At 41.1% G+C, this 18,251-nt stretch overlaps 1 protein-coding gene across 1 annotated transcript in view; it reads right to left on the reverse strand.

Annotated features, from left to right (window-relative positions):
- Positions 1-5,210, reverse strand: part of LOC121876408 (trifunctional nucleotide phosphoesterase protein YfkN-like) — a 28,199-nt gene extending 22,989 nt beyond the window's left edge. Inside the window, 2 exon segments of the mRNA XM_042381490.1 lie at positions 3,584-3,887; positions 5,142-5,210. Coding sequence (XP_042237424.1) covers positions 3,584-3,628 — 45 coding nt within the window. The 5' untranslated portion in view covers positions 3,629-3,887; positions 5,142-5,210.
- Between the last annotated feature and the right edge of the window lie 13,041 nt (positions 5,211-18,251).

The following is an 18,251-nucleotide window of genomic DNA, read 5'->3' on the forward strand; positions in this document are numbered from 1 at the left end:
TTCATTACAGGTATTTGTAAGATTAAGAGTGCTTAATCAATGGTTGACCCAGTTTGATGATGCACTCAATACAAATTATAATACAGTATTTGTAGTTCCAACATTTTTACTCCAGAAATTATATCAGCATGTTTAGAATTAGATTTTGATGAAATCTGATCAAAATCATTCTTAAGAAGAATGAAAATTATCATGGCTGCATCATAGCTGTTTCTTTTCTGGAGGGGGGGGGGGGTCAAACACCCTTTTTGTATTGGAAATGAAAGATGAAGCTATACTGTAGTGTGTTTATGAATTCTTATATTTTTTTTATTTAATGTTGTACAATTTATAAAAACTGTATCGATTTTTAATACAAATACAGTACAGTACCACTGCAAATCATGATGTAAACTTCGGAGGTCCCTTGAACATACATTTCTTCAACCTCTTCTAATCCTCTTCAGCTTATGTACTTGTTATTGCGTCCTTATCAATGATCGACTCAATGCCTCACCCTGTTCTGTTCCTGTCCAGCACCTGTCAAGTCAAACTGCTGGCCATTCGCTTACAACCAAATCATTGGGTATTGCTCAGACATGTTAAAGCAACGCCAGAGAGTATTACGACCAGACTTGACCATCACTGGCGGAGGCACAGATACATCCAGGAGCCAGTACATGTCCAATACTTGCCAACAGTGCATAACAGAGATGTGACCGATCGCCCAAGTGGCTAACAAGGCAATCAGTGGCGACGAGGATAAAATTTAAAAGTAAAACGACCCTGCACACAACAGCCATACTAGGATGGTGCGTACTGAGTCTGAGGCCTGCCCTTGACTGACGTTGGTTAAACGCACTCGGCGATGTTAGGCAACTCTAGGACATGTTTTCCACCTTTCTCGCAACTATCATGGGACGCCTTAAGAGGAAGGGGAGGGGGGTGAGCAGACGTTTGGGCCATGGTTAAGTTAGGTTCTAACGGTAGCAGGAGAAAATGGTTCCATGGCAAAACCCCAACGGGGTTGTCATTTATCAACACTAACCTAACCTAAACATAAGTGTTTTATTTTATATATGAGACTGGGGTTTTGTCCGTTGGGGGTTTTATCCGGTTACCGGAGAAAACGGCCCCACTCTAACCAAAACGGCCTAACTCTAACCTAACCAGAAGTGGCAACTGTGAAATGTAAACGATGTAAACATTAGACTAAACAACCAGTTGCCACTTCTGGTTAGTTACCCAGCTAACTCAGACTGTCAACATAGCTGCTATCATGCTCAGTTTTGTTTTCGTTAGGTTAGGTTAGGGTTAGGCCGTTTTGGTCACAGGGTCGGGCCGTTCTGGTTTGGGCCGTTTTGTCTCGAAACCGTTCTAACCATCCTGGCCCAAACCAAACGCCAGTGGCCTAAATGCTTATTTCGCCCAAAGATTAACTATTCTAACGCTAACTGAACCCTCCCCCCACATGTAGTGTTATGTGGTTAATCTTCGGGGAGTACGAGGCTACCAAAACATAAATCCCGAGATGCCTTGAAAATAAACCTTCACCTGTTTAATCCGTTCACACAACACAATGAACAGAGGTCTATACAAGACGAGACATAACGCCTTAACTTCAGCGGTTAGATCTGATAATGATAGAACAGCTATCTTCTGTATCTACTTAAAGATATCATAGCTGGTCACGCCCACACCACACAAAAACTGGCGTGAATGGTAAGCCTGCCTGAACTAGCGTATACTGTACTAGTAGTAGCAAGTGATGGGTGGTAGTAGCAGGAGGTGGGTGGTAGTAGCAGGAGGTGGGTGGGAGTAGCGGGTGGGAGTTGCGGGTGGGGGGTGGGAGTTGCAGGTGGTGGGGGAGTTGGGGTGGTGGGTGGGAGTAGCGGGTGGGGGGGGTGGGAGTGGGGTGGGGGTGGGAGTGGGGGTGGGGGTGGGGGGTGGGGGTGGGGTTGCGGGTGGGGGGTGGGAGTTGGGGTGGGGGGGGGTGGGAGCAGTGGGGTGGGAGTTGCGGGTGGGGGGGTGGGAGTTGCGGGTGGGGGGGTGGTGGTTGGTAGTAACGGCACATATTGATGGTCCAGTGCCAGGTAATTTTGGCACTTGGCTGGGTGCCAACACTGAGGATATAAATGTCTACCAAGGCGTATAAGTGTCTCGCCAGAACTACCTGTTGCCCAACACCTTCCCAAAACTGGCGATGAGGCTACTGTTTACCTCATATCTCTCTCTCCATGGACTTGTTATTTCCCTCTCTCTCAATGTCATCCAACAATAACTTCTAAAACAAGTACAGTACCGTGAGCAGACGACGGATTAATGGTCAACCAGATTACATTGCTACCAATACAATCTATCTCACAAAGCCTTTTAATAATACATACTGTATATTGTATAAATATACCTGCGGTACAACTGTATTTCCCTCAGGGTACAGAATTGTAAAGCACTGTACTTTAATGTCTATGGTATCTTGCATAAACAATTTTTAAAGTTATAAACGAGTTTTAGTATTTTTGGTAGATTAGTAAGACTGATACAGATACGAATCTCGCAGTTTGGGTCGGTAGGCGTAAAAGTTTTATCTCTTTTAATTCATGGTTAAGAAGTACAGAAACACTATAACTATCAATATAAGCACAAGATATAAGGTTGTGGAGGAAATGTGGAGGTATTTAATATATACTTCAGTACACCACCGGTATAATGTTGCTCACCTTGGAGACGACCACCCCACACCGTGATTTGTGGAGACAGGACAAGAGGGTGTTAAGACCTCATATACTGATCTCCCCAGCCCCCTTACAACTCATCAATGAAGGCGAAACCATTGAAAATTTTCCAACAGTCTGTCATCGGTGAGTTAATTTACATCTTTCAACAGTATGTCCTATGTATTTCCTCCTACAACAGGCGTTAAGCTCTCCCTCCTGCAACTAATAAATGACCCTCTGTTGCTGTGTCTTATAATGATTCATCAGTGAGGCGAGGTTGCACTGTTGTACGTACGTGAGAGACATGATACTAGGCTCGTTGGGTACTAGTGGCTGGTAAAGTTAGATAATTCAGGGTGCGTACAGGGACGGCAGGTTACTGAAAAACTAATGTATAGTAGCACGACTGTGTTTTGTCTCGTTTGGTTCATTTCCTCTACCATTTTTTACCAGTAACAGATAAAGGTTTATAAAATTTCTTATTAAGGTGCATTAATCACCAAATTCTACACTTAAATAACTCGGGGAGCAAAGAAGTGTAAAACGTTTGGTCGTGGATATTGCCAAGAGGTTTTAGTGAGTGACTTACATAACCGGGACACACACATACTACTCATCCCTTAAAATCTTCAATCATATATGTATTCCAGCATCAAACAATAAAAACACACATTACATACTGTAGACTCTAGGTTAAGTAAAACCTGAACATCGTATAATATAATAAACAGGGGTAGTTTAGTAATTCAGAAGAGGAGAGTAAAAAGAAAAGCTTCGAGCGCGGAAAAATATGGAGAAAGTCAGAGTTTTAAGGTGTAGAATAGAGAACTAACTGTACAAAAGACTCGGGCTAAAACCGAACGAGATTGGAAATAGAACACACTTACCTTTGTCCCAATACAGAAGAGCGTCTTGGATACATTATGTCCCATTGTGAAGACTTCAAACACACTTCTAGTCGTCAAATATAATTTATAAAACACACTTCACTCTTAGTCTAGTTTCAATTACAAAAATAATTTCTCTAACGTCACAGGACACAAACAGTTAAAACTGTTAACACGTCTACTTGGGCTACCTGGTTTTCTTCTGTGCTTCTTGAACTGTCTTCTGAACATTAGTTTTTTTCCTATTTTTTTGGTATTATAGTATTTCACAGCCAGCCAATACTGCGTCCTTCAGTATCAACGGCTAAAAATACAGTATGCAGTCATGGATAGTCCCACTTTATTTCATTCCTTCCAAACATTGGTCAGCAGTTCTACTATTTCAAAGCGTCTTTTCATTGGTATTTTATGTACATTAATGACAAATGAAGCCAATTCAAATACGATTACCAATAAAAAAATTACAGCTAATAACGTTATGAATACATTCGAAACATGAGTAAACGTACTAGTCCACTATGTTGCTTACGTTTGATATGATACCACAATACACAGACTCACTAGAGGCAGTACAGTGTTACTCTGTGTTGAGATACTGTAACACCGTCAGGGAGGGATAAGGGTGGCGGGTAGGTGCCATTGGGAGGCGGATATCGTGCTGCTAACTGCTCGACGTACAATAGTGATATGTATAATATATACCCCCCTATGAATAATAGTTCCTCTGTATTAAGATAATTAGGGAGTGTGTTGGTGATAAATTATCGAGATTCAAGGGGCAGTGTTAGAGGCAAGACGGCCGCTTTACCAACGGAGAAAAAGGATATAATTATATTTCGATAATCGCACAAGGGATAAATGCAATTAATATTTTAATTTAGCGCGAGGGAATTCACAAAAATTCTCGTCCAGTTAAAATTTTCCTATTTTACCATGCGTTTGTGTGTGCCGGGAGTACCTGTCTGGGAAAACCCCCCCACGTAATGTGAATGTACTGCTTCACCTCAACACACGCCCTCCAATAAAGTTAAATCATACATTCCTGAAGTGAGGCAGCAACATTGACTGCTGGGCACAACACTCCCTGCGTCATGCACACAAGAAACCGTAACTTCTGTACATATTCAACTTTTAATAATTAATGTTTGGGTTACATTTATTATATTCTTGAGTAATAAGTAAAGTTTTAAATTAGCTTCTCTGGAATAAATTAACACTTGGCAGTTTGTGAAGCGACTGGAAGATTATTTTCAAGATTATATTTTCTTTAATATTAATTATACAGTTCACTCTTTACACTTAAATGTTAAACACAGGATTATTTCAGCTTCACGAGTAGTTCGCTCAATTGTCTTTCAACTCCCTCACACAGACTTGTAAGCAAATGTCCTGAAACCTTTGGTGTGTGGGGCGGGGGGGCTGCCGGGAGACTTATTCATATTAATAAATCACGTCAACACAAAGTCATTTGCATCATCACTAAAACTTCCAAGGGAGGATATCTTGCTTCGTTTTCACTTCCTTCGCACGTAGCTTCACCATCCACACCACTGCTTACTAATGTCCGATTATTCGAGATGTGTGCGTGTCGTTCAGTCAGCCAGGACCGGGAGTAAGTTGTGTGCGCACTGACGGAAGGCGATCGTACTACTGGCCCGCTGCCACTGTTGTTGCCACTCCTCACCTTGACTCCTTCCTCACAGACCTCCTCATATTGTCGTGTTTGTAGCGGTACACACTGTTCTCTTATGTATTGTACTTGTATTCTGATGTGGTTGTTGCAATTGTATTTTGATCTTGGTGGCTGCAGTTAGCACGTTTGTTTTTATTATTATTTACAAAGGACTTCTGGTGGTTGTAGATCATGCTGCGTTTTGATTTTGAATTATTATTTTTATTTTACTTTGATTCTGGTGACTCGTTGTTGTCACATTATTGTTGTTTGCTGTTGCATTCCGATTCCGGTGGCTATGTTGCTAACTCCCACTGCTGCTTTTGTTGCCAAGATAATAGTGAAGCGTCTATTTATTTGTCCGCTGTTTATATTGTTGTTGATGATGGTGCACGGCCATTGTGTGAGCTAATAGTTATTGTTTTATTGTTGTTTAATATTAATCACGATATTGTTTACAGGTGAAGGTGTAATTTTTGGCTAATATCTCCCAAAATAGTTTTGTTTACGTTTTTGTCATAGTTAAGAGTGATAATTTTACTTATTTTGTTTTAACCCAAACACTATAAATTGATTATTGATGGTCCAGCTGTTCAGACCGTAAACACACTCTCTCTCTCTCTCTCTCTCTCTCATTAATTTTGTTGACTTACGCCAAGAAACGATAATTTTGTAAGTCTAACCGATACCTTGTGAAAATTACTTGAAGATTTATTGTAAAATGAAGAAATATGCATCGAACCCAGTTTTTTTTAGTCCATTGTTGATACCATGATTTTGAGAATGGCATTGAAAATATCATGTGAAATGCAGTACAATTTTTGAGAAATTGTAAATGGGGACTTTTCTTATCACACGAACGTAGGACAAAGATGGCCAACAAACAGCAATACTCCATTCTAGCATTAATAAAAGTCATATTAAGTTAATCACACACACACACAAATCAAAACTTCGTGATCAACATTTTGTACCTTGTTCATACTCTCGCAAACCCCACTACACAAACACCTAAGGATTGAATGCCCCCAATAGGCAAGTTTTGGCTGCCACCTCACACTTGACACGCTTCAGTGTGAGAGAACGAAAGGTGCAGATATTTGGCACTATCTTAATATTTTTTAATTAAGGGAATATCATTATTTCGGCACTTTACTTCTATAATAAACTCCCGACACGTTATCTTCCACAATATCCCCCACACATTACTCCACTGAAGGATATCGGATTTACGAGTGCCATGTTATCTTATCTTAGTTTACGTTAAGCAGTCTCTTGAACCCTACAACCAAACACATGATAAATGGCGGAGAAATTCCTGTTTTTATATAATTCAGATTACGAAAAGGTATTCTAGGACATTCTAATCTGAGTTACACTACGGGTGATTTATAGCACCTTAAACTTAAAGATCGACCGATGGTTTAACAGCAGCCAGTGTTGTAAGGTGAACGTAAAATATTTGTCTCTTTTTCCCTGCCAAGGGGAAGCATCCCTAAACAACGTACGAGAGAAGGGGAAACCCCGCGGCCTCACCTGCACCACACATTAGCCAATAACGTGAGCGACCTTTTGTTCTCAAACCAGTTTGCGGAAACTCGTTTAGAAAACGTTAAAATTTCCTTCCCTTAAACAATTCAGATTCCTTCCGGTAGTCAGAGCACGCTGGGTTAAATAAACGTACGCTATCTTAAGTGGTGGAATATATCATACATGAACTACTTAATCTTGACCACCAAAATACACGAATCTTAAATATAAAACAAATAATAATGGCAACACGACACGTAGAGGCAATTAAGACAACAGACGCCTTGACCTCCCGTGAATCATAAATGTCACCACACTGTAGATGACTCGCCATACTGTAACTAACAATGATGCTGCGAAATGTCAACAAGTGTAATTGCTGTCAAGAGTCATTAATGATACGATATTCCTCACTATACCTTGTTTCAATATTCAGTTCGGTATTTCATATATTAGTGAAGGAAGTGGAATAACCAACTGGAAACAAGAAACATCTTACAAACCAACTGGGAACAAGGTACATCTTACAATCACTTTTGTCTTTCAATCACTGCGTTACCTTTCACTGCTTCGCTCACGATCAGTTTCAACTTACAATCACTAAAGTTTATTAACGAAACTTCAACTTCTAATTACTGTTTCCTTTACAATCACTGTATCACAGTAAAATTACTCAACAATTTTAAAGGAATGAACGAATTCTGTCCCAACAGATTCAAGACGGAAATAGAACAATCCGCCGAAACCACCACCTCTTATAGAGCCATTGTCATACCTGTAGTGAACACGTCCTGTTCCTGATGGTGGTTGGTTCCTGTCGTGTTTACTATATGACTCCTTAATGATGTTAGTGAGTAAATCTTCATTAAAACTATGAAGGAGAAATCGAGGACCAACTGATGATTTAAAGCCCATAATGCTATACTTGGGAGGTAGGTTAGGTTAGGTTAGGTAATAATGAGTAACACAAATGATAGTTTATATAATCATGTCAATATTCATATACGTCTCTTCATGTTATTTGTATATCATTATGTCAAGTGAGCTGATGATATAGACAATATTATTTTTAGTGGTGGTGGTGGTGGTGGTGATAATAGTGGTATTGGTGGTGGTATTGGTGTTGATCATAGTGGTATTGGTGGTGGTATTGGTGTTGATCATAGTGGTATTGGTGGTGGTATTGGTGTTGATCATAGTGGTATTGGTGGTGGTATTGGTGTTGATCATAGTGGTATTGGTGGTGGTATTGGTGTTGATCATAGTGGTATTGGTGGTGGTATTGGTGTTGATCATAGTGGTATTGGTGGTGGTATTGGTGTTGATCATAGTGGTATTGGTGGTGGTATTGGTGTTGATCATAGTGGTACAGAAGCAAATCATAACATAAGACTTCAGACTAAATGAATCTTTGAGCTAATGAATTATCGAAACAGGACAGTGTAGAACCTTTAGGCGTCAATTAAAATCTTTCGGCCTTCACCCTATCACAATCACCGCGAAATGTAAACACACACACACTTGACGGATACCACCGCCTGCTATTCAAGGATATGATGTAACCAACACCCCAACACTACACTCGTGAAATCTTTGGTATTTCTTAATATATTCCTCCTCTTCATTTTTCTTTAAGTTTAGCTTATTTTTCTTTCTCTCTTCCTCGAACTATTGGCAGAACTATTTTTTTTTAATTTCCCTTCCTCCGTGTGACCTGCTTGTCATCTCTCCTTGTCCCATACCCTGGCCATCATTCAGCCTCTCTTTCCTCCGTTCTTTCTACCTCTCTCTCTCTCTCTCTCTCTCTCTCTCTCTCTCCACCTTCCCTGCCCGGCACCTCAATGACACCCCAGTCTATGAGCACCACCACCACCACCTTTGTCTCTGCATCCTCCGGCCAGCAGCATCCTCTCTCTCCTTCCCTTCCATGACCACCGCAATCATAAGGTTCCTCCTTACCTCAGGAACCACGCCATGCCGCCCTTCCTACCGACCATGCCGCCCTCCCCTACCATGCTGCCCTTCCCCCTACCATGCCGCCCTTCCCCCTACCATGCCGCCCCTCCCCTTTGTTGGCCACATCTCTTCCTTTACTGTGCCACACCCTCCAACGCCATACCCTCCTTCCACACCTTCCCTTCCCATACCCTCCCTCGCCACATCTTCCCACACCACACAACCTTCTGCCACATCCTCTCTCTGCCACACCCACCTGCACCACACCCACAGTTCACAGCCGTCACACCTCAAGGCCTGCCGGTGTGACGTGTCGTTGAAGGTTGTAAAAACATCACCAAGACGCCGCCGACAGTGCGAGTGTTTGTCGCAACCTTAAGACACGACAAATGTGAAGGTCCCTTGAATGGTATTACTGGCGTGTGTGCTGTGGTGGCGTGTGTGCTGTGGTTGGTGTGGTGGGGTGGTTCGGGCCTGGAGCACCTAACTTTACAGATGAAGAAAGCGCTAAGTGCAGTGTCGGCCCAAGGGTGTCCATGTGTACCGGAGGCTGAGTGGATAGATACATTATCCTGAGTAGACAGACAGACAAATGCTAACAGGGAGTTAATTTGTTGTGATGGTTGTGGTCAGGGAAGTAGTAAAAGTTAATTGGACGTAGATCAGGTCACTATCAACACGCTGGGGTCACGGTCAGTTCCATTACCATAATATGACAGTGTAATGGATGTCTTGAATTTTTTTGTTCTTATGACGAATCCTCCCTCCCCTACCCTCCCTGTACTCCCTCCCTCCCTCCCATACTCTGTTAAGCCTCACAGAGGAGACGAGACGAGGGAACTCCTTCACTCTATCGACGAGGGCCTTCCCGAGACCCAGCGGCAAACCTTTCATGACTCATCGGGCCTCAGGGAAAGCTGGAAGCCATCCCCCCCCCACCACTGTTGTCATTACACAAATGTCCCTGACCGATTTCTCACCCCCCTCCTTCACCTTCCCCCTCCTTGGTGGAGGTCAACTTGCCCGATCACGAACGCGTTTTTAGAGGATCTGTGACTGATTAACTGGAAACACGTTTTTAAGCGAGGCAGGAAATCAAGAAAGGGGACAAGTTCTTAAATTACGACAATAAATTATCAAAATCAAGTAAGTTCTGAATCAGGAAGTTACACACCAACAAGTTTTTACTCATTATTAGCTAATATTGAATCTTATTTCAGAGTAAGAAGGTAAGATTCGATATATATTCTTCTAGGTATTAAATGATGATAAACTCGTCTTGATACAGAGAGCCAAGACCAACAGGACTCGAGACACAAGACTTGTTAAATCACAAACAAGTTCCAGTAATCTAAGCAGTCACTCTCTCACAACTCTACCAAAAGGTTCTGTTGCCGAGTGACGACCAGGACATTCACAAACACATAAAAACACAGAATGACAATCAGAAAATTAAAAAAAATATATTCATTATTAAATCTGATACTCAAGCAACGACAATAAGAAATTACTGAATCATCTGTTCAAAATTGATACATAATAGTAATTAAAAATAATAAATGTAACAAATAATAATACAAAAAGCATAATGATATGTGAGGGAAATATCAAGAAATATCATGAACTTCAGCTCGGACAAATAAAAAATAATAAATTGTACAGATAAAAGCTAACAACCCTAAACAACCTCCACCCCTCCCGCTACCCCCCCCTCCCCCCCCACCAAAAACTGAAATCCAACCACAAGCAAGTCAACATGAGCAGAATCAACAACAACAACAGCTTAGTGGTGTTGTCAGAGCAGGGCAGCCCCAGGTAACCACACCTTCAAGGCCCTGTGTGTGTGTACAGTGGCAAGCAATAAGTCGGTTCGAAAAATATTCAACGTTCGAGCCTCTGAAAATTCCCAAAGCTGGACTACTGTATATAGGACACTGCCAGATAGCGTAACAGGGTGTAGTCAGCGATGTGTGGACTGGTGGTGTGACCTGGAGAGTTTCGTGGTGGTGGTGGTAACAGATGGTGATTCTCAGGGTTGTGGTGGTAAGTTAGGTAACAGTCGTTGGTGACATAACGGTGATGGAAGACGTAATATCTGTCTGGTAAATAGTTACATTGGACGTTTACGACCAAAACAAAGATGCTCGACTGATTACTTTAATTTACCTTACTGTATCAAAATGAATGTTGCAAGCCAATGAGCAGGCCGGTACATACAAACAATGCTGCCGCCTCTATCCGAATGGCGGTTTGAAACTTTCTTGTAATTAGTAAATATTTTGTAGATAACGTTATTAATTCTAAGCAGGAGTTACAGTAAGAAGACGTATTAAAGGAAATCTGTAGCCCCCCCCCCCCTCTCTCTCTCTCTCTCCTGGTTGAGCAAGCAAGACGCGCTTAGCTGTGCATGATGAATGTTATTAGACAATCTGAGGTTAAACACACACATGGATGAATAACACGAAGAAAGCACAGCGCGAAAAATGAATAAACGGAGAGAAATAAACAGCTGTAAACAAAAGATACAAATGAAAAGGCGGAACAAAAATTACGACAAACGAAATAAAATTATTGAAAGTAAGGATAAATTTACATTAAATCGTCAGTATCGTTATTAGTTGTTGTTGTTGTTGTTCGTGTATTGTATTTAAGTGAGTTAACAACTGAGCTCTATAACAAATGTCAGTTCTTACAAAATCTAACATTACAAAGCAATACACAAACAATTAAAAAGCATACCCTTTCAAATAACAGCAAACAACAATTAGAAGAAAAAAATATTCCGAAATAAAAATAATAATAAGCAAATCGACAAAAATACTGGTTTTTTTCTTGAAACTAAACTTAGTGATCAAAGCTTAAACTCGGGCTAGGTTATCGCGAATACTGCTATTATTCTTCCTTGCGCCTGAAGAAAAAAGAGCATAGAATAAAGGGGAAGGTAACAATGAAGGAGAACACTGACATAGACAAAGAAGACTGCGAATAAATGAAACAAGAAACAGAGGAAGTAATTCAGAGGGAACCGGAATCAATGACGATACAACTGACAAACTTAAATTCTAGTGAAAATATTAATTCAAATTATACGAAATTTATTTATAATATGACGAAAATAGTAAAACAGAAAGATTTATTACAACAAATTGTTAAATTATGTGACCTGGAAATCATGACGGAAAATTCACATGGCATTAAATCCAATTAAATTATTAATCTGCGTTGGTAATTATCACATAGTAAATATTTGTAATATAAAATCAACATTAGTCATTCGCAACAAAAGAAAAGCTTAGGTTTCCACATGGTAAAGGCGGAAATGTGCGGCAGACAAAAGTTCTCAGCAAGAATAACTAAAACACGCGGAAATGTGAGATAATGGTTAGTTCCGGAGGCTAAAATCTTTGACACACACACACACACAATGGTCACACTATAAGAAGGCGGAATTGTGCGAGAGGTGGAGGTTGACATTTTTGCGTGCGACCTCACTCTCCACCACATTCAAGGAAACTCGCCAAGCGGAAAGTGGAGAAACTGTGTGTGTGTGAGTCACGGTATGCTGACCATGAGTCATCGAGTGTGTGTGTGTGTGAGTCACGGTATGCTGACCATGAGTCATCGAGTGTGTGTGTGAGTGTGTGTGTGTGTGCGTGTGTGTGTGTGTGAGTCACGGTATGCTGACCATGAGTCATCGAGTGTGTGTGTGTGTGTGTGTGTAAGACAAACCTGAAAAGGTGCCAAATCGACCCCCTTACCTGGGAGTCGATTACTCCACATCGTAACGCTTGGAGGAGCACCACACGGGAAGGTGTCAATACTTTCGAGTTAGCCCGACTACAAACCGAGGCAGACAAGTGCCAAAGTCGGAAAGACGCTGCCACCGCCCCTCCCACAGTAGATGGAGACCTCCACATGTCCAACGGATGTGGACGACGCTGCCGGTCCCGTATCGGCCTCTTTAGTCACCTCAAAACTCACTAACCTAGGTGACATCCCTAATAACGCATATCATTTCACCATTGGTGGATAATCGTCATACTCGATTCCGAGTGACAGCAAAGTAGTAGTAGTAGTCGTAGTATGTATGTATGTATGTATGTATGTATGTATGTATGTGTGTGTGTGTGTGTGTGTGTGTGTGTCTACCACCACATCGCTACCACAATTAACAAATTCACTGCAAGTGCTTCAGTATAACAATCCAACAAGATTAACATTGTCGTACACACACAGACAGACACAGAGAGAGAGAGAGAGAGAGAGAGAGAGAGAGAGAGAGAGAGAGAGAGAGAGAGAGAAGGTACAGGACTCCTGGACAAGTATCGACTGCCAGACAGACAGACTTGCACACGTGGCTCTTGTTCCCATCGACTGGCAATACTGACAATGGGAAGGTGGGGCTAGTGAGAGGTGAGGGATGGTGAGGAGCGAGGGTGGGTAAAGGGTGAAGGCAGGTAAAGGGTGATGACAGGTGAGGGGTGAGGGCAGGTAGTCTTCAATCTGAAACCTTATAACTGGAGTAAGGAGGGAGGACCCCGGCACGTTATTGATTACCAACAGGTGTGGCACTGAGGCTCTGGGTGTCACAAGCGTTACTATGATGAAAATAATAACCATAACAACAATGACAATAATAATAATGATGACAATAATAATAACAGCACCAATACTACTATTACTACTACTACTACTACTACTACTAATAATAATAATAATAATAATAATAATAATAATAGTGGGTCAAGATATAGTCAGTAAACTTGATAGCACCATTACCACCTTATATAAACGTGTTATCTCTCTTATCAGTGTTATCAAGACTATCAGTGACCTAGTTCTCACACCCCTGTCCGTGGTACTTAGGTGACACTTATTCAAGGACATGTAGGCTAATACTTGACCTCAATTGACCCATGAATACAAGAATGGTCCTAATTCAACTAGCTAACATGCGTAAACACACACACACTTATCCTCGGCGCTCTCATGAATATAATAAGAGGCTAAATTAAAGTAAGTTACCTTGAATAAAACAGATTATTTAAGTTATATATAACCAGCATCATCATTATTATTACCATAAACATCGATACCGTGATATTAAAGAAAATCAATATTAAAACAATTACCATAATTCGCTTTTATGATAAAATATAAACTTAAAACTATTCTTCAGTATAGCGTTACTCTTAATTATCAAGTCTCTAACTAAACTAGCCGTTTAAAACCTGTTGTTCATATAGCAGAGTATATAATAATCTAGTATACCATCAACGTCCATATATTCTATCATAACTTTGTAAAATTCTATTCATGAGATTCTGTGATATTTTTTTTTTACATCTATGTGAACAAATAATTAATCATATATTCATTATTATCGATGTGATTTGAGTTACAGGTGATGAACTCTTGCCGCTAACTGTACTGTAATGTATGTTCAACCTTTAATGCAAATCACAATACCTGTATATACATACATACAAGTATATCCCACACTATAACACCAGTAACATACATTATACATCATCATAACTAATCATACATAGATACAGAGTTTACCTCCTGATATAATGAGTGGGTATCTAACTTTACATTTGTGGAGTGAAGATGGTCGAGTGCAGTGTCGGCCTCACTGCCTCTTATGTACTAACATAAAAAGGCTTTACGTCTCTAATGGGATGTACCTGCCCGCACTGCCCTCTATATAAGGATTCCACTAAACTTTTCACCAACTAAACTTTTCGTAATGACGTAACATTTCTGTAACAGATGAAGACAAATAATCAGTAGAAAACTATTAAAAAATGTGTTCTACCCTACATGGGTGTAATAAGGTAAAAAACGCTACTTTACTACACAATCCTTCACATTATCCACAAAAATCATAAAAATTATCTACAATTTCAATAAACATTCACGATATGAAATTATATATAAATTCAAACACCCATAACACACTATTGATTCACATAAGTAAATAAATTACACTCGATAATTTCCTACCAACATTTAAATATTTTGAAGCACTTTTTTCTTTTCTTTTTTGCACATTGTAGTGTGTTAGAGGCGCTCGGTCAGTACCACACACACACAACACGCTGTCCAGAGCAACACTAACTCTACACACGACTACCAAGAATTGGGACAGCATGAGCAGTCAATGATTATGGTGTGGAGGAGGGAGGTAGGTTTGAAGGAATGGGAGGGTGAAGTTGGATGATGTGGGGTGGAGGAAGGGGGGTGTATGAAGGATGGGAGGGGGTGGATAGTGTGGTGTGTTAGGGGGGAGGGCGATGTGGTAAAGGGGGGAGGGTACGTGTGGTGGTGACAATAGATGTCTACGCAATGTTGGGGAGTTTTCCTATTGATTATGTGTGTGTGTGGAGGGAATGGGTTTGAGTGAGTATGTATGAATGTGCACGCCTTGGTACATGTGAGTGGTTATGAATGTGTGGATGTCAGCGAGGCGGGTCCTTTACAGCCAGCTTACTGAATAATGAACGTCACTCATTTGATAAATTCCTAGTCAGTCACGAGGTAAATGTGCTGGGGTTAATAGTGAACGGTCATTGAAAAAAGAACACCCAGATTTTTACTGGTTATACGAGTTTATTGAAATGTGGGCAATCTTTTACGACGGCCCTGTACATATGATGTTACTTCAAGAGAGATGTTTACGTACTGTCTCTATTATACTAGCAAGATAAACTGTCTCCTGTACTTTTTCATTTATTTCAAAAAATATATTAAATATCAGGGGTAGGTAATGTGTACACATACAGTATAGGAGAGAGAGAGAAAGCTACTAGAAACAAGAACAGAAACGGGCAAATAAATTCTATCAATTTAAACCAGGAAAAACACAAAATCAAAAATAAAATATCAAGACCATCAGGTTCACAATCAAGCATTTATCTAACAAAACTAGAAACACGGGTCTGTGAAGTGAACCATCGACTAAAGCACTGTACACTAATCGTTCCCTGCAGCCGTGACAAGGCGTGTGGGTCAGCTGCTATAGTTATAATGGGGTTTCAGAGTTGTCTGTACACATACCTGTATACATATAATTTTATCTTATCAACGAGTTTAAAGCAAAAATAAACGTTGAATGAATGTGAACTTGTATGACGGGTTTAATGAATAAATAACAATATATAAAATATAAATGTTAATAAAGATATGAATAGAGAAAATCTATGGACTATGGCAGCCAGGTGTCGTCTGGGGTGAGAGGGAGGTGGAGGAAGAGGGAGGAATATGTTTGTCACGGCGGTGGCATGAGAACGCTCTCCCTCACCCACATTCCGTCTCTCTCTCTCTCTTACTCTATTTTTTTCCAATAGGAGGTGAAAGACAGTGGGAAAGAAGATAAATTTGAGAAAAATCAGATAGATGTAAGGTATATTGATGTAAGTTGTGTTTGTTTTGATATTCTAATGTAATATTGCACCAATGACCCCCGGCATATACTGTGTGTGTGTGTGTGTGTGAAGCAGGTAAGCCAGACCATTAGGTGTTCGTTACTTATATCGACGGCAGGATGGGCGCTTCCCTCAGGGTTTTCATTACTGTGAGAGGCTTCAGGTGTTCCCTGTTGGTGATAATGACTATTTCCTGAGTGTCTGTACACCTTCGTTGTCTTCAAGAAAATAACTTGGATCACCTGAAGATTTGGGCACCCCATCTTATTTCACCTAATGATTAAACACGCTAACTTAACCGAACTCAATTCATAAAGTGAAATAAGCTACGGTTAATCTTGTGATCCAAAAATTTCATCCTTATTTTCTGTGATGATTCTTGTAAATGCATGTCGATGTATTGGGCGTTAAATCATTAATGATTTTCTTCAATAAATTTCATGTAAAAATGTCTCACGTTCTTTAGAAATTGTAATGTCAGAATTTCTACCTGGAATGAGTCTCGGTGCCGTAAACACTCTGCGTCTTAAGCATGCCTAGTTTCAAAGCCAGGCGGGTGGAAAAGAAGGGTTAGTTTAGTAGACGAGTAATCAGTTGACACGGCCTGTTTTTGTGTCTCTGGGAGATCGTCTACATTTCGACGTAAATTTTGAAAATCCATTTTTTTTTGTTCCGTCGCCTCATTGAGCGATGTTAACCGCCAACGAATATTAGTTAATCCATTCTTGTGTCGTAGGTGAAGTGAGCCAGTTAGTTACACCCTCATATATACAGCCAGGGTGGAAAACAGCGTAAGAACATCAGGGAATGCGAGTCCTTGTCCTTTAAATGTGTCAGTGAGGTGGCGGAAACATGACCCTGAACTAGCCATACTATCGACCGGTTGTGTAAGCGCCATCCTCTGACCTTGGGATCGCATGTCTGACAAGGCTGTGCGTTCCCTCAAGCTCCCATTGCAACGTGTCTGGATTGGCATGTCTGTGCATTTAAGTCCGTATGTGTGAATTAGTGTGTCTAAGACTGAATGTGTCCTGTTTTGTGTATAACTTAGGTTCAAGGTTGTCACTGGGTTCTTCCTACTTTTTTTTTTTTTTTTTATCCTCTTCGCCACTGATCGGCTTGTTAGCCGCTTGGGCGATCGGTCACGTCTCTTTTCCTTTATATTCTTCACCAAAAGGTCGGCTCGCTAGCCGCCCGGGCGATCGGTCACGTCTCTGTCACGCACTGTTGGCAAATACTGGGCATGCACCGGCTCCTGAATGTACCTGAACCCGCTCCAGTGTTGGTCAAGTCTTCTCTTGAAAGAGCTCACACTCGGTGCCGTCACAACACTCTCTGGTAGATTGTTCCAAGAGTTTACAACCCTCACTCCGAAAAAGTTTGCCCTCACGGTTTTCCGGACTTGCGGCTTCTTCAATCTTGAGCTGTGACCCCTTGTGGGGCGAGCGTCCGCCAGCTCCAAGTAAGGACACTCAACTGAGTAGTGCCCCCTGAGATGCTTATAAACCTCAACTAGGTCCCCCCTTGCCCGTCTGTAGTATAAGCTAGGCAAGTTCAGGCGCTCCAATCTCGCAGGGTAGCTGAGATGCCGAAGTGCAGGCACCAGCTTGGTGGCCCTCCTTTGAACATTTTCAACCAACTGACAGTCCCTAGCATATCTCGGGGACCAGATGGGGTGACAGTACTCCAGATGGGGAAGCACTTCACTCCTGAAGATCGTCACGAGGGACGGACCGTCTAGATATCTGAACGACCTTCTTATAAGACCCAATAATTTATTTGCCTGATTTACCTTCTTCTCACAATGGCCCGAGAACTTCAGCTCATTGTTGTGCAATAAGTGGGTGGATGACCCGCCAGTAATGTAGGAGTCTGGGGCCCAGTTGGGTAACCAAAATTCCGTTGTTCTTCTGAGGAAGGCCAGTTCATGTATGTTTTTTTTTACCAGTGTGTTTTATAAGAAATAAATCAATGAAGACATGTTATGGTTTCACCCTTCTTTACCCTTATCGATCTGATCAATGGAAAACCTAACCCAATGCCTAGTTCACTCTGCCCGCTACCTAACGAGCTACATGCT

This window comes from Homarus americanus, unplaced genomic scaffold (assembly GCF_018991925.1).
Source record: "Homarus americanus isolate GMGI-L3 unplaced genomic scaffold, GMGI_Hamer_2.0 scaffold17820, whole genome shotgun sequence".
Classification (NCBI taxonomy): Eukaryota; Metazoa; Arthropoda; class Malacostraca; order Decapoda; family Nephropidae; genus Homarus; species Homarus americanus.